Here is a 22,162-nt window from a genome sequence, read left to right as displayed (position 1 = left end):
GAGCACTGGTGGGGGAGGGGAGAGGAACAAGCAAAATGAATGGTGTCGCAGACCCGCTGTATTACACCCTGAACAGCGGCAGCCCCGTGTGAGGAGGGACCACACTTGGGCTGCACGACGCTTCGACAGCGCGACCTCCCGTTTTGTATGCAAAGGAGGGTTTTGCGATGCCTTTTTTAATGGCTGCACCACTGATGTTCTGGTTTTATGATCAGGGACATTTGCAGACAGTGTGGAGGGTGAGGTCGCTAAGTGGTTTGCAGTTGACTTCTGTAAAACCCAACTTGTCAAGCAGAAGACGTTGGAGAAGGATATTGATGAATGCCCATCCATCTACAGGGCAGGAAAACATGCCCAGTTGTTAATTTCTCAATGCGGAAAGCAGTGATGACATGGAAAAGCAACTGCCACGAAAAAAAATTATGATAGATTAGATCAGGCAATTCTGAAAGCAGCCGATGTTTGCGAGTTGGGTTAACAGTTCAAAGCCTTCCTACACAGCCAGAGATTTATTCCGCGTTAGGGAGGGTTCCACTCCACACTTGCTGCACTGCGTCCTACATTGTCTCCCCGAGACCCAGCTATCCAAAATGTGTCGTACTAAATTGCCGACACACACAGTGGTTCCAAGAGAAAGAAATGGCTTCGAGGCGGCAGTGCCAGAAAAACGTTGGTCACAGGTTACATGCGCCACCTTGACCTTCGCGGTTAAATTCCAAGATTTATCCCATTTGTGTACTTTGGGCTCAGAATGGATTTATGAAGTCTACTGTCAGGATTTTTATTGATAGAGTTTAGATTTGTCATCCAAGCAAATCCAGTTTGATTTCCGACTCCAAATGTCCCACCCAGCTGAGAAATGTACCCAAAAAATGTTAAATTATTGAGCAAATAAATTATTGAGCACCTACTGCATGGTAAGAACTATGCTCGATTTGGATTTTCAGTGAGAACAGAGTTAGTTGTGGCCTGCCATGGTTCTTAACCCTAGTAGGGAGACAAAAGTAAAACAGCCTCACAAATACATATATTTTTATTATTTTATGTAATTTTATTAACTATTACTATTTTTAATTTGACCAGAGAGAGAGGAAAAGTGAGAAAGCAAGTCACCAGGTCTAAGACTTGAACCGCAGTTGGCCATGTGAGAGTCCAGTGCCTTAAAAACCACGCCACCTGCTGGCCCCACACATATATAATTTTTTTTTTTGAGAGGTTTTTTTGCCATAGGGCGCGTGCACTCACCGAATGGATTTATGAAGTCTACTGTCAGGATTTTTATTGATAGAGTTTAGATTTGTCATCCAAGCAAATCCAGTTTGATTTCCGACTCCAAATGTCCCACCCAGCTGAGAAATGTACCCAAAAAATGTTAAATTATTGAGCAAATAAATTATTGAGCACCTACTGCATGGTAAGAACTATGCTCGATTTGGATTTTCAGTGAGAACAGAGTTAGTTGTGGCCTGCCATGGTTCTTAACCCTAGTAGGGAGACAAAAGTAAAACAGCCTCACAAATACATATATTTTTATTATTTTATGTAATTTTATTAACTATTACTATTTTTAATTTGACCAGAGAGAGAGGAAAAGTGAGAAAGCAAGTCACCAGGTCTAAGACTTGAACCGCAGTTGGCCATGTGAGAGTCCAGTGCCTTAAAAACCACGCCACCTGCTGGCCCCACACATATATAATTTTTTTTTTTTGAGAGGTTTTTTTGCCATAGGGCGCGTGCACTCACCAGACAGAGACAGATAGAGAGACAGAAAGTGAGAAATCACCCCCCACAGGGGATCGCCATGCTGCAATCCCTTCTCCTCCATTCTCCTCTCGAGATCTTGGGCATGCACACACACATGCCTGGCGTGAGTTTTAAGCCACTGGGTCCAGGATGCAAACCAGTCCCTCACATATATAATTTTTAATTGATACAAGAAAAAAAAGGGAGTGCCAAGAGAATACAGTCAGCCCTCCATACCCACAGATTCTACAAATCCAACCAACTCCCAAAAGTATTTGAGAAAAAAATCAATTGTGTCTGAACTGAACACATACAGACCTTTTCTTGTCATTGTTCCCTAAACAATGTGATAGCTATTTACATAGCATTTACATTATATTAGGCATTATAAATAAGTGAGAGATGACTTACAGTGTGCAGGAGGGTGTGTATAGGTTATATGCAAATATTCTGCCATTTTGTATAAGAGACTCAAGCATCCATGGAATTTAGTATCTGCTGGAGGACCTGTCCCTTGTGGATACCAAGGGACAGTTGTGTAATGTAGTGGAAGGGTAAGAGGTCCCTTCTGGCTTTAGGGCCATTGCACAAGTTGGCCCTGAGCAGGTGGCGGCAGGGCCCTGGCTCTCCATGCACAGAGATGGAGGTAGATACCCTTCTTTTCTAAGCAAGACAGAAACACCGTCCTGAGAAGTCGCTGCTGAAGGCAGAGTGAGAGGCTGACCAGTCAGATGTCTGTCAGGGATGCAGAACACGCACACTGAGAGCATGCTGCTACCGGGCTCAGGGGGTGAGGCGCTTTGGGAAAATGGGTGTGCCAAAGGCATCACTAGTATCCTAATGGGAGAGAATTGGGATCAGAACCCATAATTCTCTCTTTAACTGGCTCTGAGTAGAGACAGGGAGCTAAGCTGCAGACTACTCTGAAGATTTTAATAGACTCTCCAAGGTGGCCCCACATACTTCAGTTGTAGGGTAGCTGTCTGCAGAGCTCGCTTCCAACTTGAAATGCTGGCTGCAAGTGTCAGACGTTTGCAAAGAATTCTCTCTTGAAATTACAGAACGTTGTGCCCTCTTCGAAAGTTACTTTGGGAACCAGCAGTTAGCGTAATGGCTATGTCGCTGGACTCCCACGTGGTCGACCGCAATTTTGAGTCCCGGACCCGGTGGCTTAAAACTCACGCCGGGCGCGTGTGTGTGCATGCCCAAGATCCTGAGAGGAGAATGGAGGAGAAGGGATTGTGGCATGACCATCCCCCCTGGGGGGTGATTTCTCGCTTTCTGTCTCTATGTCTCTCTCTGTCTGGTGAGCGCACGCGCCCTATAGCGAAAACCTCTCAAAAAAAAAAAAAAGAAAAGAAAAGAAAGTTATTTTCACAGTGTGCACCGTGGACCCCATATACTAACGCTGAACGGCAATTTAAAGAGGCTCTTGTACACGTCACTGTAGAAGATGTGTAATATCGAGGCAGCAGGGCTTTTGTCTGTGTTGGTTTATGATTACTGGGATTTTACAAAATGCATCTAACAACCAAAGTGTGCATCTGTATGCAGACTGGTGATCACCGAGGAGCATGACTGACTCTCTGTGAGGTTTCGATGAAGTGCTTCTACTCTGAGTGCCCCAAGAATTAGCTCTTCCTAAAACCCTTCTGTCCTGAGACCTGATCCTCAGGGCTAACTGGCAGTCGGTTTTCAGACCATGTGCGCACAGCTGCCCTCTGCTGGGTTCTGTCTAAAGTGTCCCCTGGGTTGCTCATCAGACTAACCAAGGCCAAGTCTGAGTGAGTGGCTTTGAGGTTCTGCAGATGAAACTCCTTCCCGGGGGCCCCCGGAGTTCCTGCGTAACCACTGGGGAACATTAAGTGTCACCTATTCTAATTAACCCACTGTCATGAAGCTGTAGGAGTCATGGTGTTAAATATGCATCTTGAAGCCAGAATGGCAAATCTACCACAGGCGTGTTCAGATTAATAGTCCGTATCTCTTTTCTTTCTTTCCCAAGAGTCATTTGGGGAATGTGTTAGTGGACATGAAGCTCATTGACATCAAGGACACGCTGCCTGTTGGCTTCATCCCGATTCAGGAGACAGTGGACACACGTGAGTCACCCTTAAGTTCCACTCGTCACAAGGGTTCTCCCTCCAGGTATATTTTTAGGTGTTTTTTAACATGCATTCTTCTTTGGAAGCATTTTAGGAGGCCTTACTACCTGCAAATAGAACCTGCTGCTTTTGGTGCCTGTCCGCCTTGGTTCTCTAAGAGTTCGCAGACTGTTCCGGGTGGCGGCACGTGAATGAACAGTGTCTCCTCTCTCAAAACGGTGCTCCCTGTTGAAGTGGCTCACTTGGAAATGAGACATTGAAGCAGCTTATAGTTCATCTTCAGTCTTTCTGCTGGTGTTGCCAAAACCAAGCTTGCACAAGACCCAGAAGCAAAAGGAAAAGAAAATCAAAAGATACCCAGGGAACACAGTATGCAATAATGTGCTCATTTTTAACTCTAGAGCAGACAAAAGTGAGAACAGGAAAGACTGCACACTGAGGACAGAGGATTTGAATTTGACCAAATACTCTGACACTGAGCAGTGCCGAGCAGAAGGGAACTGCTGATGAATCCAGGCCGTCTTCAGGATCCCGGGTACTCTGAGTTTCTTGTCCTGCACATTGGTTATCAAATTGTGTTAGAAGCCCTTGGGATAATTTGAGCTTCTTCATTTTGATGTAATATAACTTACATTATTTTCAATGACTTGTTAGCCAACTTTAGAATATCCGCAACAGTGAAGCAGCAGATAAAAAACAAATACAGTGGTCAGCAGGTGGCACGGAGGTTAAGGTGGCTAGATCCCATATAGCTGACTCCGTGATTCAAATCGAGGACCCAGTGGCTTGAAAGTCACACCAGGCATATTTGTGCCTGTGCCCAAAGTCCTCAGAGGGGAGTGAAGGAGAAGGGATTGCAGTGTGGCCAACCCCCCGGAAGATGATTTCTCACTTTCCCTCTCTGTGTCTCTCTGTCTCTTTCCAGTGTGTGCACATGCAAAAACTAAAAAATGAACAAGCCAAACAACAAACGAAAACAGAACTTTTTTTTTTTTTTTTCGGATATGTGGTTCATTTGTGGAATTCTGTCTCTCATTCTTCGTTGTACATACTTTATTTTTCCAAAGCTAGCCCTATTTTGGACCCACTGTGTTTGCTGTTTTCCTGCTATATTTTCACATAGAACAGACTGCATGTCTACACAGACTCCACGTAACTGTGTGTGTGTGTGTTTCATGAAACAAGTAGACCCTGTTGTTCTGGCATATTTTTAGTTTATGATCTCACTTGTGGACATAGGGTTGCTTTTAGTTGTCTGAGACTATATGTGTTCACTAATAATCATAAGAGCCCATATTTGTTTATGTTTGCTACATGCTAGGAAATGTGATCAATGCTTTCCATGCATTTCATTTAAAGTAATTTCATTTAATCTTTAGAAGACCCCTCTTTAGAGATGGGTATTAGTATACCCTTTTCATAAACAAGAAAAATGAGCACAGGAACTCCTTAGGGATTGAAGAGTTAGCCCTACTCACATAGCTAGACTTGTGAGAATAACCAGAATATAGAAGACTGACTTTAGTCAGGCTTCTAACCACAATGCTGTGCTGGGGGAGCTCATGGATAAGCACCTTTAAGATAGATTATACATATTTATGTATAGGGTTTTTTACAGCAGCTTCCTCAAGATGTAATTCATGGACCAGCAGGTGGCATGGTGGTTAAGGCCCACATGGCTGACCTCAGTTCAAATGCCGGACCTGGCAGCTTAAAAGTCTTGCTGGGCACATGTGCTTCCATGCCCCGAGTTCTAAGAAAAGACTGGAAGAGAAGGTATTGTAGCATGGCCATCCCCCCTGGGGGAAGGGGTGTTATTTCTCACTTTTTTTCTCTCCAGCAAGTGTATCACCCTCTAGCAAAAAACTAATGTAAATGTAATTCACATGCCATATAATTCACCCATTTAAAGAGTACAATGGAATGGTTTTTAATATATTTACATAGTTGTGTAACCACTGCCTAATCCAAGGTCACCAAGATCTATGCCTATGTTTTTTTCTAAGAGTTTTGTATTTTTAGCTCTTGCACTCATATCTTTTATTTTGTTTGAATTAATTTTTTGTGTGTGGTGTGAGGTAGGGGTACAACTTTATGTTTCTGTATGTGAATATTCAGTTTTTCCCGTCCCACTTGATGGAAAGACCATTTTTCTCCCATTGAGAAAAATGTCTCAGTATCCTTATTGGAAATCAATTGAGCATAAATAGGAAGGGTGATTTCTGGACTCTGAGTTCTCCTCTGTTGATTGTATGTCTTTCTTTATGTGAGTACCACACAGGATTACTGTAGCTTTATAGCAAGTTTTGAACAAAGGAAGTATAAATCCTTCAACTTTTTCTTTTTAACAATTGTTTTGTTTATTCTGGGTCTCTTGAATTTCTATACGAATTTTAGGATTAGCTTATTTATGGCTTCTTTCTGTGAAAAAGTTAGAGATTTCGATAGGAATGGTGTATCTGTAGATCATTTATTTATATATAGACTTTTTTTTAATTTGATAGAGGGTGTATGCACTCACCATAGGGAGATAGAGGGAGAGAGAGAGAGAAAGAAAAGTGAGAAAGCACCACCCCCTCTCAAGAGAAAGAAGAAAAGTGAGAAAGCACCACCCCCTCTCCCCCTTTGGCATGGCCACGTGACAGTCCCTTTTCCTCCCTCTCTCTCTTTTTGGGATTTTGGGTGTGCATGTACCACATACCCAGTGTGTTTTTCAAGCCTTCGGGTCCAGGACTCACTACACAGTTGACCATGTGGCATCTGACCATCTTAACCACCACGCCACACTGGCTGGCCCTGTGTATAGACAGATTTTGAGTGACTTCTTTGTGATGAGTTTCTAGTATTTGAGGTTGCTGGGTCTCAGGTCCTCTGTGGCCTGCCCCACAGTTCCTCTGCAGACATGTTCCCCATCTTTAAGCACTCGTACTTGAAGCCCCCCCACTATGCCTTCCCCAGGCTCTTTTCTTTTCTCACTCTAGGTATTGGTTTTACAGTCTTTCCTGCCTGAAAGGCCCATCCTGAGTTCCATCTCTGTATCTTTCAAGGGACAGGTTTCCGTACTCCCGCCCTTGGGAAACAGCCTCTGACCCTAGATTTCAGTTGGAAGCAAGCCTCCCTCCTCTCCACAGTCAGCTAAGACTGATGGGTGTGGGTGTAGCCTGTGTACCTACATGCGTATAGGTTTTGAGGGCTTCCGGACAAAGATGAGGACGGTTCTGGTGCTCCTCTCAGGGAGCATAGTCTAGTGGGGGATCTCGCCCTGACAACAAAGTGCATCGTGGCATGGACAGGGCTAACATCTGTCGGAGGCCGGAGCCCTGTCTGCTGTCTTCACCATCTTTCTGTGTGCCTGACACAACACACACTTCAGGGGTGGAGGGTGGGGCCAGCAGATGCAGGAGCCAGCAGAGTGAAGAGGTGATCACTTCTGCCCTCAGGTTGCCATCGTTACTGCTGTTAGGACAAACGGCATCTCGTTGTGGTGAAAGGAACTTAGATTGTGGAGTCCAACTCACCTAGTACTCGGTCTGCTCTCCCACTCACCATGCAGGGACCTGGTCAGATCCCCTCACCCTCCTGGGCCTCGGTTTCCTCATTTGTCAAATAGGGGCCGTATTACCCCCTCATAATGTTGGCGTTAGTTCGTGCTATAGCCCTCTGTCTTTCCCTCATGCCTTTGCTTAACTTTCTCTGAGGCCGGACCTGTGTTTAATTCACCGTTGACTCTCCTGAGGTACCTGCCACACACAGTGCCTTGCTGGCAGGATGGCCTCTCTGAGGATAATAAGCTTCATTACTGTCTGTTGGCAAGTTAACTTCCAGAAATACCAGTTCACGGTACCACCGATGATACAGGCTGCTACCTATTTTCCAGGTCTGCCAGCGTAGGCTTTCGCGTTTTTATTTGGTTTTACTGACTTTATTATATTTTAATTTTCACTTTATTTATTATCCTTACTAATACTTTTTGAGACAGGGCCATGCCACGCCATTTATTATCCTTACTAATACTTTTTGAGACATGGCCATACCATGCTACAATCCTCCAGCCTCCCAGCTAGGACTATAGACACACACCAACATGCCCTGCTCTTTCTTTTTTTTTTTTTGGAGAGGTTTTTGCTATAGGGTGTGTGCGCTCGCCAGACAGACAGAGACAGAGTGACAGAAAGCAGGAAACCCCCCCCGAGGGGGGATGGCCACACCGCAATCCCTTTTCCTCCATTCTCCTCTCGGGATCTTGGGCACGCACGCACACGCGCCCCGCGTGAGTTTAAGCCACCGGGTCTGAGACTCAAACATCGGTCGACTACACGGGAGTCCAGCGACATAGCCATTACGCTAACTACTGGTCCCTCCAGCTCTTTTTTGGATAGTCTCACTATATCGCCTGAGCCAGCCTTGACCTGGTGATCCTCCTGCCTCAGCTGCCTGGGTGACTGGGATTACAGGTGCACACCGCCCACCTGGTCTTCGGGTTGGATCAGGAATTGAACTCAGGCCTCTGGAGGGGTCCCCACCTACAGAGCACAATGTCTTAGCAGAGGGTGCCACAGCGGCTGGGCCAAGACTGAACATTTCACAAGGGTTTCCTGCTGCTTTTGCTTACTCTTAATGTGAATTGCTTGTGAACTAAAATTGCTTTATAGACATAGCAATTTCCCACGTTCCCCATGTTTTTATAGTTTTAAAATTTGCATCGATGTCTGTTGTTGACAGGTCATTGACTGGTAATATCCTTACACAGTACACTGTGAGCCACAGGGAAGTCCCCATTCTGCATCTCCCTCTGAGTCTGTTGAACGAGTTAGATGAGGAGGCCCAGGACCGAGTGTTGGCTGGGCCTGTGGTCTGACTCCGGGGGCTTCATCCTGGCGACTGGGAGTACTGTCCTTGGGGTTCCCATCTTGGACATTCTGAGGCTAGGTCCTGGGCTGTCCATCAGGTGTCTTGTCAGACAGGAGGTGTGTGGAGGGAAGCCTCTTCATTTCCAGTGGTACTGTCATTTCCTGGAGCCTTTACCCAGGGGCAGGTGGGCCCATACTGACCGGATAAACCTTACATAGTTTGAGAGCACTAAAGGCCCGGATTTTATAAAGTCAGCCAACAAAGATGAGACTCCCGGAATTCATTTAAAATACCGTTTGTTGCAATCCATATAGCACTTAAAAACGAGAAGCCTGTTTGTTTTAATAAAGTGCTGTGTACTTTCTCAGTGTTCATTAGCATGACTGAACACATTTCTATTGACTACGTATAATATGTTTACTTAAAATTAGGCCTGCTTAAGCATGCGTAATTAGTGGCTCTGTCTCTTACCCTGAGTTTGCTGTTGGTGGGGGAAGGGAGCAGAGAGCAGTGGGGAAGGGAAGGCGGGAGAAGACCTGCATTTCAGTTTACTTCGAGAGAGGGTCTCACCTTATACCAGGCAGTCATTTCGAAGGTGCAGGGTTGCTGTGGACTCCCCTCCCCGCAGGATGCTGTCTGCCTCATTAGGTACAATTTCTGGGGTCTGGAATCGGGATATTATTGCTCAAGGCTTGCAAATTAGATCTAGCCCTCGGTTGTCCACCTGGAGGAAGAACCCACGGAGTTTCTGAGTTCCCATCTGGCTCTTTCCAAAATAACCGCACCCTCCAAAAAAAATAACAATAACAAAATACCACTCGCTGTAGTTCCCCCTTGGTCAAATCACAAGACTGGAGGCAGGACCGCCCTTCTCATTCTGCTCCTCGGTTTAAATGTGCTCATTTCCTGCCGCAGAACTGGAGTCTTGAAAGTCAGTACCAAAGCTGGACATTAATGATGCACCGGGGCTTATGTGTAATGATGATGACAAGAGCCTCGTGGCTGTTCTTTACTGAGCACCACCTCCTGTGGGCCGGGCACTGCCTGCGTTACCACATCTACCCTGTGTCCCTGTGGAATGGCGTTTCACTCAGTCCCTTTTAGGCTCAAAGACATTAGTAAGCTTATCTACGGTCAGAGTGCCAGGGTATGGCAAAGTCGGGATTTCGAGCTGGTCCATCTGACTCCTGTATGGAAGGGCTGCAGTCAACTAAAACCCACATTTAAAACTCAGACGGGGACCAGCAGATGGTGTAATGGTCACGTCGCTGGACTCCTATGTAGTATGTAGTTGACCGTGGTTCTGGTCCTGGGCCCAGCAGCTTAAAACTCATGCTGGGCATGTGTGCATGCATGCCCAAGATCCTGCGAGGATCCTCAGAGGAGAATGAAGGGATTGCGGCATGGCCATCCCCCCTGGGAAATAATGTCTCGCTTTCTATCTCTCTGGGGAGCACATGCATCTTCTACCAAAAATCTCCTTTAAAAAAAGCAGAAAACTACAGACAAGCAAACAGATGCCTCACTGGCCACTGGAACAGGGCATGAGCGCCAGCTCCTTACCCTGAGCCTTGGCAACTGAAGACGAGAACTACACACTTCGTCCTTTCCTGCACACGCACAGAACTTGTCTCCCGGAGGCCAAGGAGTTGACAAAGAAAAGTTATTTTTTATATAGAAGAATCTCTGTGAATGCAGAAGCATGAATACGAGAAAATGACCATTTGAAATGTTCAATAAAAGCGTGAGTCTCAGGTGATGAGCAAACTGCTCAGGGTGCGGTAGCCTGGACCTTCACGACTGAGGTCCCAGCGGGAGGGGCACAGCTGGACTCCAGGCCGGGGATGTGACGCCAACAGAAGTGCACCTACCACCTGCGACCTGTCTGCTCTTTAAAACTCCATCCTGAATCGAATCAAGCTTCACTCTTGATAGTTCACAGGAAAGGGAGTCAGAGAAATCACCCACATTCTCCTGCCCCTCAGTGCCCTGAAGAAAGAGGGACCTAGGAGAGGCTGTCACAGACTCAAAGGGGCATAAGAGGCCTAGCAACCTAGGGCAGAGCACAGACGGTGTCTGGATCTTGCTCCAGACAAGCCCAGAGTGAAAGGCCATTTGTGAGAGCGTGGAGAACACCTGACTGGGCAGGCTGTCGGGTGAGGGGGAGGTTTGCCCCTTTGCTTAGGAGCGGTAACGGCATGGTGGTCACATCGGAACGCGGTCTGCCTGCATGCCTGTTGAGATGCCGATGGGCACCATGGCACGGTGTTGGGGTTTATTTAAAATGTTCCAGCTAAACTAAGTGGGGTAGGCGGGAGATAAAAATAGCAGGTCCAGAAACAGGGTGATGGGGACATGTGAGTTTTTCCTTTCTCTCTACTTGGAGGTCTGTGTGAGGATTTCTGTGATAAAAGTCCGCGTGTTGAAGCGAGTTAACACTGAGCACATCAGTGTGTAGGAATCTGATGACTCGAGCAGTGAGCAGAGTAGGCTTCTAGAAGGCACCACCTGTTCATTGCAGATGCGATGTGGTGTGCTCCTGGTGAGGGGTGCTCCTTGGTAGCAGGTGAGTGGGTCAGGCCCTGAGCACGGGGTGGCCATCAGAGCCTGTCCACACAGGCCAGCCAGGCGAGGCAGAGCCCAGCCCTTTGTCGGGCAACATGGATGGATCACGACTTTCTGCAGCCAGGAGGGCACGGCGTGACAGGGGCTCAGAACAGAAATGGTGGCATCTCTGAGGACTTACACCTTTTCCGTTCTCCTTTCCTTCAGAGGAAGTGGCCTTTAGAAAGAAGAGGCTGTGTATTAAGTTCATCCCTCGGGATTCAACTGAAGCAGCCATTTGTGACATTCGGATCATGGGCCGGACGAAGCAGGCCCCCCCTCAGTACACGTTTATCGGGTAAGTCTGATCATAATCCCCTGCTGCTCTGTGCTGAGCGCACAGTCCTGGGGACAAGTCCCGCGAGGCCCTCGGTGCTGCCTCTCATCGGCCTGCCAGCCTCACTGCTGCCCTCCTGCTTAGCTGCAGCCCGCCCAGCCGTGCCGGCGACCTCAGTGCCTTGGCTCAGGCTACTCACTCCACCTAGGGCCTCCCACCCTGTGCTTCTGCACATTCGCCCTTCTCGCACCTCTGGCTCCACCCGCATGCCTCTGTGGTACCAAAGGTGCTCACTGTTGTGCACCGTTCACTGACCCCACGAGTCTGGAGCCCCCACTTTGTCAGCTGCACCAGGCTCCAGGCATGGTGGAGAGTGAGGAGCAGGCCCTGCTCCCAGGACCCTGATGGGATTGTCTCAGAGAGGAAAAAATGAAGCACAGTGATGAGCGGGGGCTTGTTTGGTTAGGGTTCACAAAGGTGACATTCGAGCAGAGACCTGACCGTAGAGAAGAAAGAGCCATGCCAAGGTGAAGGCAGAGCCCTGTGGGCAGAGCAGGAGGGTGAGTGTAAAAGTGAGATGCACGTGGCATGTTCTGGAACAGAGAGCAGCCCAGTGTGGCTGGAATGCACAAGTCGGGGTGTTGAGATTGAGGGGAGGGTTGGCAGGACCTCTCAGGATATGGCGGCGGTCTGGACTTGGTTCCAAGCCATTGGAGGACTCTAACCAGCAAGAAACACAAGTCTTCCGTGCCTGTGTCGGCTGCACCAGTCGCTGAGCAGTGGTCAGGTCTGGTGTCCGCCATCCTGATAAACAGAAATGCTGCAGCCAGGGTCCGTTCGCATCTGGTTTCCCTGGGAGCCTCCTGAGGAGCAGGGCCTGGCTCTTCAGCCTTTCATAAACACCAAGGACGGTGGAATCTCAGGATTTCGCTGTGGGCTCTTTTGATTGTAAGTGACAGGAAACCCAGCCCAGACTGACTTAAAAGGAAGACGTTGTCAGCTGACCTACAGAAGACTTCAGGAGGCAGGGGTCGTGGCTGGGAGTGGGAGCTCAAGGAACAGTAGAAGGACCTGGGTCCCTTCACATGCGAGGTGGGGGGGTCCCGCCACATGCTCCCCTGGAGGGAGCGTGGTGCTACTGTAACCAGTTACCTGTGTGTAGTTTTTATTTCAAACTGCTTTATTGTAGAAAGGTTTCATTTTTAACCAATTTAAACAGATATGAAGGATAGATTTTTACTAATACAAGTCTTTTTAAAAATTATTATTTATTTAATTTTATTTATTCATTCATTTATTTTAATTTGACCAGAGAGAGAGAAAGAGAAAGGGAGAACGCAGGAAGCCGCCAGATCTGGGACTCGAACCATGGTCGACCATGTGGGAGTGTCCAGCAACTTAACCACCTGCTGGTCCCCCAGTACAAGTCTTGATAATCAAAACTAGGATCTTTTTTCTTTCATATCATTTTGAAAAGATTGCTAATGTATAATTTTGTTTCATCTTGGGGCAAAAGTTCTTTTCCAGAGAAAGACCATTCTGGTGTTGTTTTTATATAAGGGGAGAGAATTCCACATTCAGAACTCTAATAAGTCACTTACTCTTAAAAAACAGGTACAATTCCACATGTCACTTTGCAAGGATTTGGGGCTGTCTGCTGGGGGAGAGAGAAACCTCACATTCAACACCATTCCTGCCAAGACTGGCATCTTGAGGTTCTGACCAGGACACAGTGAACTCAGTGCCGAGACTGGCGTGCCTCCCCTAGGGAGACAGAAACGGGGGGTAGAGGAGTTCTGCGGGTGCAGAGAAGCTTACGAGACGGACGTAGGGAGTAAGGCGTTCAGGTCTCAAAGACGCAGTTCTGTGGGCAGTTGAGAAGCTGAGAATGGGATGTGGCTAAAATAATGCTGGCACAGTTGCTAGGAGCATGCCTGTGTCATAGACACTCATGACTGTGTGTCGTGGGGCCAGGGTATGTGTGTGTACGCGTGGGGGGCTTATCAACAGGAAACCTGACATGGCACTTGTGAGACCCCTCGCCACTCTCAGTTGTGGCAATTTGTAGGGTGGGTACCTTAGGTTTTATAGCCTGAGAATGTCTCCCCAACGGACCCCGAGACTGAGGCTGACTGCAGGTGACACGTAGCCGCAGGGGGCTGTGTTCTGAAGGTCTGCAGAGTAGGGCAGGCTAGTTCCCATGGTTAGAAACCAGGCATGTGTCTATGGGCCCATTTCTCCGTCTGTCTCACCCTGACTGCTCAAGGACCTAATGTCACTTATCACGTAACTACCTGCAATGGATAGATGGCGACACAAGGAAAGTGTCAGTAGGAATAAGAAGGCAAACTCGGGACCAGCAGTTAGCATAATGGCTTTGTTCCTGGACTCCCACGTAGTCGACCGCGGTTCATGTCCCGGACCGGGTGGCTTAAAACTCACGCCGGGCGCATGTATGTGCGTGCCCAAGATCCCAAGAGGAGAATGGAGGAGAAGGGATTGCGGCGTGGCCATCCCCTCTCGGGGGGTGATTTCGCGCTTTCTATCTCTCTGTCTGTCTCTGTCTGGCGAGCACATGCGCCCTATAGCAAAAACCTCAAAAAAAAAAAAAAAAAGAAGGCAAGCTCAGGGTGGGTGACAAAGATGGCCACGTCATAAGGACATGCCTAGACAGGACAACTGTCCTCACGTTGGCCTCTGAACCAAGACAGAGTACAGAGGGGTGAACTCACCTGACAGGTGGGTGATGGTCGATTCCCTGCTGTTCGAGGCAAGGGCTTTGCTTAGTCCCTCAGGCAAATGCTTCGCACTAAACCGAGTCTTGAAGATTTCTCTTTTCTCCTGAAGGGAACTAAACAGCATGGGGATCTGGTATCGAATGGGCAGAGTACCAAGAAATCACGACTCATCTCAACCCACAACGCCTTCACCTTCGCAGTCATCTGCCGCGTCCACCCCAGCCCCTAACCTTCCCAGGTGAGCCTCGTCCATGGTGTCTTGTGCTGCCGTGTGGCCGTGGTGTGCTGGACACACTCGTCAACTCCTCCGCCTGGCACCTGCTGCCGCTGTGCAGAGTACGGCTGAACACTGTAGGAGGTGGATTCCTGAAGGAGAGCAGAAGTCCAGGCAGAAATCTTGGCATTACCCGAGTGTGAAGGCCATCCAGTGTTCTATTGTGTACACACGTCCTGCAGGTTCCCAAAATAGCAAACTGTGCAGCTTAAAATAGACCTGTTATTCAAAAGAGCCCTATGTACACACAGACACGCTTTGTAACCACGTGATTGGGGTCGCTGGCCTTAGGAAAGTGAAAACCTTAGAAAAGGGACGAGGGAGGAGGAGGGAAAAGCCAGCAGGTGATATAGTGGTTAATGAACTGTACTCCCACATGGCTGATGGCGGTTCAAGTCCCGGACCTGGTGGCTTGAATATCTTGCCAGGTGTGTGTACATGCATGCCCCAAATCCTGAGAGGATAATGGAGAAGGGATTGTGGTGTGGACACCTCCAGGGTGGGGGGTGGGGGTGATTTCTCGCTTTTTCTCTCTGTCTCTCTGGCAAGTGTATGTACCCTATCACAAAAAAACTCTCTAAAACAAACAAACAAAGGTCAAATTCCTTCTTCACCTTGGCCAGTGATACATTTGAAACTGCAGGGGGTGGGTCCGTAACAGTGTTTATTTTTCCAGTGAGCTACAGATTAATAGGTAGTTGGGGATGTGAGAGCTGTGAGTTTTTCAGGTGTCAGTTTAATAATTGTTCACACAGAGGAACTTGGGGGAGCCAAGTGGCCACTCTGCAACTGCTGGCAGTACCGCGGGGCAGTCATGGTGTCCACACCGTCGGCAGAAGCAGAGGTGAAAAGAATCCTGTCGAGTAGGATTCCACACATCACTAGTGCTAGGTCACAGGGCAAGAAACAGACTCTAAAGATGGGTGAAGTTTGAGAAAAGGATTGCAGAAGTAAAAAGCACAGGTAAGAACTGGGGACTGATGTAACATGAGATCGAGCGGACCTAGAAGTGTCCACGTGGGTGAGTAGAGAAGAACAAAAGCTGCAAGGAACAGGTCAGGACACCCACCGCCTGGCTCCTCCCGCCCCCGCCCCTGCTCGCACTCTGGGACGTTCCCCCATAAACACCATCTGTTCTTTTTCCTGGCAGTGTCACGAACTGAGAGTGGGATTTAAACTTAATGACCCCCGGAATCACCTGGAACTTAAGAAGCAGTTTTTTCTTTTTACTTAGACATAGAAAGATATGATAGTTAATGAGCTTCTCCAAGTTACAGGTGGAGCAGGTTAGTCCCTCTGTTTCAGGGGAGTGAGGCTGGGACAGCTCTGGTTCCTTCCTTTCTTGCTAAGAGCACCATCATTGCTTTTACCTGGAGGGCAGTTCACCTGTGCTCAGATGAGCTGAGGCCTGCCACCGGTGTTGGAGGTTGGCCGAGGCCCAACACGTGCCCCAAATCACGGCATCACCTGTGACAGGGCCAGCACCTGTGCTAGGGGTCAGCCAAGGCCCCTCACCTGTGCCAAAGTCACCTGAGGCCCATTGCCTGTGCTAGGGGTCATCTGAGGTCCATCACCTGTGCTAGGGGTCAGCCGAGGCCCCTCACCTGTGCCAAAGTCGCCTGAGGCCCATCACCTGTGCTAGGGGTCATCTGAGGTCCATCACCTGTGCTAGGGGTCAGCCGAGGCCCCTCCTCACCTGTGCTAGGAGTCAGCCGAGGCCCATCACCTGTGCTAGGGGTCAGCCGAGGCCCATCACCTGGTCCGAGGCCCCTCACCTGTGCTAGGGGTCAGCCGAGGCCCCTCACCTGTGCTAGGGGTCAGCTGAGGCCCATCACCTGTGCTAGGGGTAGGGCTCAGCCAGGGCCCATCCCCTATGTGCTCAGAGGTGAGCCGAGGCTCATCTCCGTGCTGAGTCAGGCTTGTTTGTCACCTGGGTTGGGGTCCTCATTTCAGAGGCCAGAGAGCCTTGAAGTCGTTACGAGTGCTCCCTGTTGGCTTTCTGTGGTCTGGAAGGCCCCAGAAATGGACACCACTGCGGGGCAGGTTTAACTTCCTGGTGGATACGGAAAGACATCGACTCTCCCAGGTAAAGTTGGACGGGGGAGTCCCGGAAGCCGCGGGTCAATGTGACAGCATCGGGCCACTTCCAGCTGGAGCTAGCAAGCCCGGGGACAGCAGGCCACTGGGAGCCGGGTGGGATGGAGGGCAGCGCGTCTCAGCGAAGTGTTTATAAGGCTTGTATATTTTATAACCTCTGTTGTACAGTTTATGGTTAACAATGGCTGCAAGGAAATTGGATCAGTTTTGTTTTACTTGCCAAATAAAACAAATGTCAAAATAGTCAATATAAAATGTATTCTAATCTGGCTGAGTTAAGTCAGCCAGTATGCAGTAGGGTAATTGAATGTACATTAATGCTCCCAAGTGAAAACCACTTGTCTGTCCCGAGCGCTTCTCTCTCGCTGTGTGGTAATTTACGGGAAGCCGCGTACCTGCATGAGCCTCCTAATTCGTCAGGGGTGTTGGTTCTTGTGGAGTTACTTTTTTTTTTTTTTTGGTATTGTTTTCCTACGCAGTGTCTTTGATTTTCTAAAAATGAAATGTTCATTGCTTACTTGAATTTTCCATGGAAGGCTTAGGAAATAGTGTGTGAGGCCTCTGGCCTCGGTGTACTCTCCAGTAGAGGACTCTGCCAGCCTTCCCCCGAAGGTGAGCCAGGGTGGGAGGATGTTTGTGCTCCAGGTGTTGGGGTCTCCCATGGGAGACCCTGCAGGGCAAGGACCAAGCTCCTCAAGAAGGCATGGGGTGTCCATGTCCAGCTCCCTGATTTCTTGTCTTCTCCCCCCCCAGCCTCAAGCCTCAGGCTTCAGGCTGACCTGGTGCGGACACCTTGCAGTGGACGTGGCTTGCATTCCCCTAGTAGATCTCAGCTCAAACGACTCCTCTCCCAGGAAGCCTTCCCTGAGCCCCCTTGGGTCAGCCTGCGTTGGGCTCCCCTAAGCATCTCTTGGTCATTTGGATTTCAGGTTGTCCTGTGGTCACACTGTAACCTGTGAACCAGAACTGGTCTTGTCCCTTGTTACTTCCCTGGCACCTGCCTCAGTCCGGGCACCGAATGCTTCTCTGACAGCCAAGGACCCTGTGCTGCAGGCCCTACAGACAACTCCCACAACCCTGATTACTGCATGCATCTTTTCTGGCTGTTAGAATATTCAAACTTCTCGAATATTGGCAGAACATAAAGAATAATGAAAAAAAAAAAACCCAGAAATTCTGGAACCAATCAGCAAACCAGAACATAAAGAATAATGAAAAAAAAAAAACAGAAATTCTGGTTCCAATCAGCAAATGCTCATACTCTTTTGTTATATTTCCTTCGAGTCTTTTTTCTGTGTATTTTTTTCACAGGTAATAGCATAGCACAGTGTATAATGGCAAGTTTGTGTTTTGCTCCTTGACTTCACGTACTGTTAAACCACAAGCATAAGAAACACTCCTCGGAGTGTGGTCTTTGTGTGGACACAGGGATCAAGTCACTGAAGCCAGGGCTACAGGCAGAGTGGTGACGCAGCGCCCTCTACTGATCGGCCTAGGGTGGTGGGAAGGTTTTAATGCCGGTTCTAGTGCAATAGGCAGTGCTGGCACCCTTAGCAGAAGTTGCTGCCTTCTTGAGCCTGGAACTTGATCTCAAAAGCTAAAACCGTCCCCTGCGTCCCTCCACTTTTTATGTGCCAGTTTTGGAGTGCTGCCATCCCCAGCTTTACTTCAGACAAAGGGGCGTTTGGCGGGCCTTTTTGCAGATGGCGGGCCAGCACCTAAGGACCTCACGGAGTATCGCCTTTTCTGTCCAGAGGCAAGGACTGCCCCGATGCGAGAGCTCCCTGCTTGTTTCCTCCCCATTGAAGAGAATGTTTATGGGGAGACCAGCCGTGGATTCGTGCCCCCCCAGTGGGCAGGCTCCCAGGAGACGAGGAGTGCTCCTTGGCTGTGTTTGGTGAATTGGCCTCAGCGTTTGGTGACGTTTGTGGCAAAAGATGCCGTGAAGTGGCTTGGCAGAGCTCTGCCTCCTGCAGCGAGTCCTAATCTCACACCCAGACATCCCCACACACGTCTCCTGGCAGTCTCCACAGGAAGGCGGTCAAGCCACTCCCCCTACGAGTTGTAGCCTCTGCCCCCACACCCCCCAGGGCAGTGGGCTGCTCGTCCTCTGCCCCCTTGCTCGCCGTTTGGTGAGTGGGGCAGGGCTGGCCGTGGGGCCGAAGCATGGTCCCATTTCCCCACCGTCTCTGGGCTGGCCTCAGTGTCGTGAGCTGGCCTCGTGCATGCAAGCAGATGTAAGGGTTCTGGAGTCTGTTCTGTGCTGCTGCCTTGGGGTGGGAGTGCAGAGGGAGGAAACACCTTCTCGGCTTCAGCCAGAGAAGCCCCTCCACCGTCCCATCACACATGGGGTTTTGCATGGTTTCTGCCAGGAAGAAAAGGTTCAGCTGCTGCCAGGACAGAGATTCGGAAAAGCTCCAGAGGCAGGTGGATTTACTTCTGATCGAACACCAGGAGCCCCAGAGTGTGGACAAGTGGATGAATGGTTCTGTGTCGACCTGGAGGAGGCCCTGGCGGGCTGCCGTCCCAGCTTGCCAAGCGGTGGAATCAGTGGCTTGATAAAGACATCAGAGGCATGCTTATCAAATTTGCAGATGACACGGAGTCATTAGGGAGAGCTGATGTGCTGAATGACAGAATCAATACTCCACATCTCCTCCACAGCTGGAACACCCTGCTGGAACTGGGAGATGGAAGGCGTTGGGCACAAATGGAGAAGGCCCTGAGGGTCAAAAAATCAATAGTACAACAACCAAACAGGATAGCTGGCTTGGCGGCAGTGCGCAAAATGACAGGCTTGGGTCGTATGGGCTGCAGGCTGGTGTGCACAGCCACGGATGTCCCCTGGGGTGGTGTCCTGCACCTGCTGGCATAGAGAGGGTTGCAGCCACTGTCATACACCCCAATGTAGACCTCACCCACATTAAGGATTGAGTTTTGGCCTGAGCTCTGGAAGATAAACTTAGTTCAGGTGGATTGATGGTGCAAGGATGTAGACTTGGGTTAAACGTTTTTTAAAATCGATAAAGAAAACTTCCCAGAGGTAGAAATTCTGTGGCACTGCAGAAGCTGACTAAGGGGTCAGGAGCTCCTGGCTGCTGGAGATGGTTGGACAGCATTCGGATTCTTTGGCCCTTTGGTGGAATAGAAGAAAACCAGTGCATCTTACGCCCGATTCAAGAAATGTAGCATAGTCCCTGTCCCCATGCCGAGAAGTCCAGATTCCGCAGACCTCCACATCGGGGTGCAGACGCCTTGCCGAGGGCAGCTTCAGGACCTCTGGCAGGCAGGGAGGGCAATGCGGCAGGCATTGGCCCCTGATGTCTGCTCCGGTGGCTGCTGGTGCCACTTCACAGGTGACGTTACTCCCCCCTCTTTTTTTCTTTTTTCCTTTGGAGAGGTTTTTGCTAATAGGGCACATGCACTCGCCAGAAAGACAGAGACAGACAGAAAGCGAGAAATCACCCCCCGTGGGGATGGCCACGCCACAGTCCTTTCTCCTCCATTCTCCTCTTGGGATCTTGGGCACACACGCACACACGCCCAGCATGAGTTTAAGCCACCAGGTCCATGACTCAAACCGCGGTCAACTACATGGGAGTCCAGTGACATAGCCGTTACACCAACTGCTGGTCCCAGTCCCACCCTCTTCTGCCCTCCAGTGCTGACGTCAGTGAAAGAGGCATAAGTGACCCTGGACTTGCTGCTATGTCCCCGTCCCTGGGATGAAAGGCACGGAGGGCCTCCCAGACACCCGGAGTCCTCAGCGGTGGTGACACGTGCTTCAGTCCAGCACTGGCATGCATGAGCTGATGACAGGTGCTGTTGTCTCTTTCAGAGTCCATCTGAAAGAAGGAGCCTGGGCTCCAGTCTGGAATTGCCAGACATTGCATGCGTACATGGATGTTGGGCTAAGACGGTCCTAGAGCGTCTGCAACGAGGCGCCAGTAGCTCCACTCTGCCCTTCCCATTGATCGTGCCTGTCAAGCTGCACACCGTGGTCCCAAAGGAGAACCCTGCTCCCCACAGACCCCAGGCCATAGACACATCCTGTGACCCTTCACTGACACTGTCCCTTCTTGGGTGGAAGGGCCGTCCTCCCACCCAGAATCACCAGACGCCTTAGTCATTTCCCAATGGTGGGTCTGAGTGTCATCCTCCCAGGTGCCCCCAGGTGTCAGTCGGCCTGAGCGCCCCATGCGAGGTGGCGTGGCTCCTGAGCAGTGTCAGTAATCTCCCGGTGATGTGTCAGCTCCCAGCAAGTTGTCAGTCACAGCTCCCGAAGTATGGTTCTACTGACAGACATAATTGTACTTAACTTTTTGCGTGGATGTTATCAATCTGTGACAGATACTCTGGGAAATGGGGCATTTTGATTGCAGACGATCTGTCACATGCATTTAGCCTTCCTCTCAGGGACACCAGGATTCAGTCACAACTTTTGCATGTCGATGTCAGGTTTTGTGAACATAGATCCTTGCTGACCTCAAAAATCATTTTGTCGCTCTGGTCCCAGGGCTGTCATCTCAAAGGTTAATGGCCCTTCCTAAAGGAGAGTCACCCTGCAGCGATCTGGAATCCAGCGCTACCCAGCCTCATCCCCATCACGTGCGTCAGCAAAAGCTGAGTCCAGCGTGCTCCGTCCTGGTCTGCCACCCTGCCTTCCCGCCTGACGTGGGCATCAACCTGCTGCTTCCTCATCTACCCGCCTGACGTGGGCATCAACCTGCTGCTTCATTTTCTGGAGGAGGGAGCTGGCAGCGGGGGAGCCTTCGGTCGGCTGGAGCCCTGTTGTCTACACTGACAGCCTCATGTCCTTGAGTGCCTTCTGTCAGTTTTCAATTATAAGGTGGTCTTTGTACCACAGGTGACATCTGTCACCTGCCCATTGTCGCAGGATTTGAACAAGAGTCCCCTAATTACACAGAACCAGGAGGCTGAGTTTCCCTTTTTCCCTCATGGTGTTTGCTGCCTGTCTCAGCGGCAGCAGGCTTGGTATGGGAGGCATTGGCCTGTGAGGAGGCCCAGCAAAGGAAGCTAAGAACCAGCAGATGGCATAATGGTTATGTTCCTGGACTCCACGTGGCCAACCAGGGTTTGAGTCCCATACCCAGCAGCTTGAAACTTGCACTGGGTGCGTGTGCATTCATGCCCAAAATCCCGAGAGGAGCATGAAGAAGGGATTGCAGCATGGCCATCCCTGGGGATTGATTTCTCCCTTTCTGTTTCTCTGTCTCTCCAGCAAGGGCACATGCCCTATAGCAAAAAACATCTCTCTTAAAAAAGAAAGAAAAAGAGGGACCAGCAGTTAGCATAATGGCTATGTCACTGGACTCCCATGTAGTCGACCATGGACTCCCATGTAGTTGACCGTGGACTCCCATGTAGTCGACCATGGACTCCCATGTAGTCAACCGTGGACTCCCATGTAATCGACCACGGTTCGCATCCCGGACCCAGTGGCTTTTAACTC

General features: G+C 49.5%; 1 protein-coding gene across 4 annotated transcripts in view; it reads left to right on the top strand.

Annotated features, from left to right (window-relative positions):
* Positions 1 to 22,162, top strand: part of MVB12B (multivesicular body subunit 12B) — a 195,176-nt gene that overhangs the window by 69,837 nt on the left and 103,177 nt on the right. For all 4 annotated transcript variants that reach the window (XM_027774056.1, XM_006154109.3, XM_006154107.3 and 1 more), the window contains exons 4-6: positions 3,749 to 3,845; positions 11,472 to 11,601; positions 14,428 to 14,556. In XM_027774056.1, coding sequence (XP_027629857.1) covers positions 3,749 to 3,845; positions 11,472 to 11,601; positions 14,428 to 14,556 — 356 coding nt within the window. The remainder of the gene's footprint in view (positions 1 to 3,748; positions 3,846 to 11,471; positions 11,602 to 14,427; positions 14,557 to 22,162) is intronic.

This window comes from Tupaia chinensis, unplaced genomic scaffold (genome assembly GCF_000334495.1).
Source record: "Tupaia chinensis unplaced genomic scaffold, TupChi_1.0 Scaffold000394_1, whole genome shotgun sequence".
NCBI lineage: Eukaryota > Metazoa > Chordata > Mammalia > Scandentia > Tupaiidae > Tupaia > Tupaia belangeri.
This window is presented reverse-complemented; position numbering and strand designations above follow the sequence as displayed.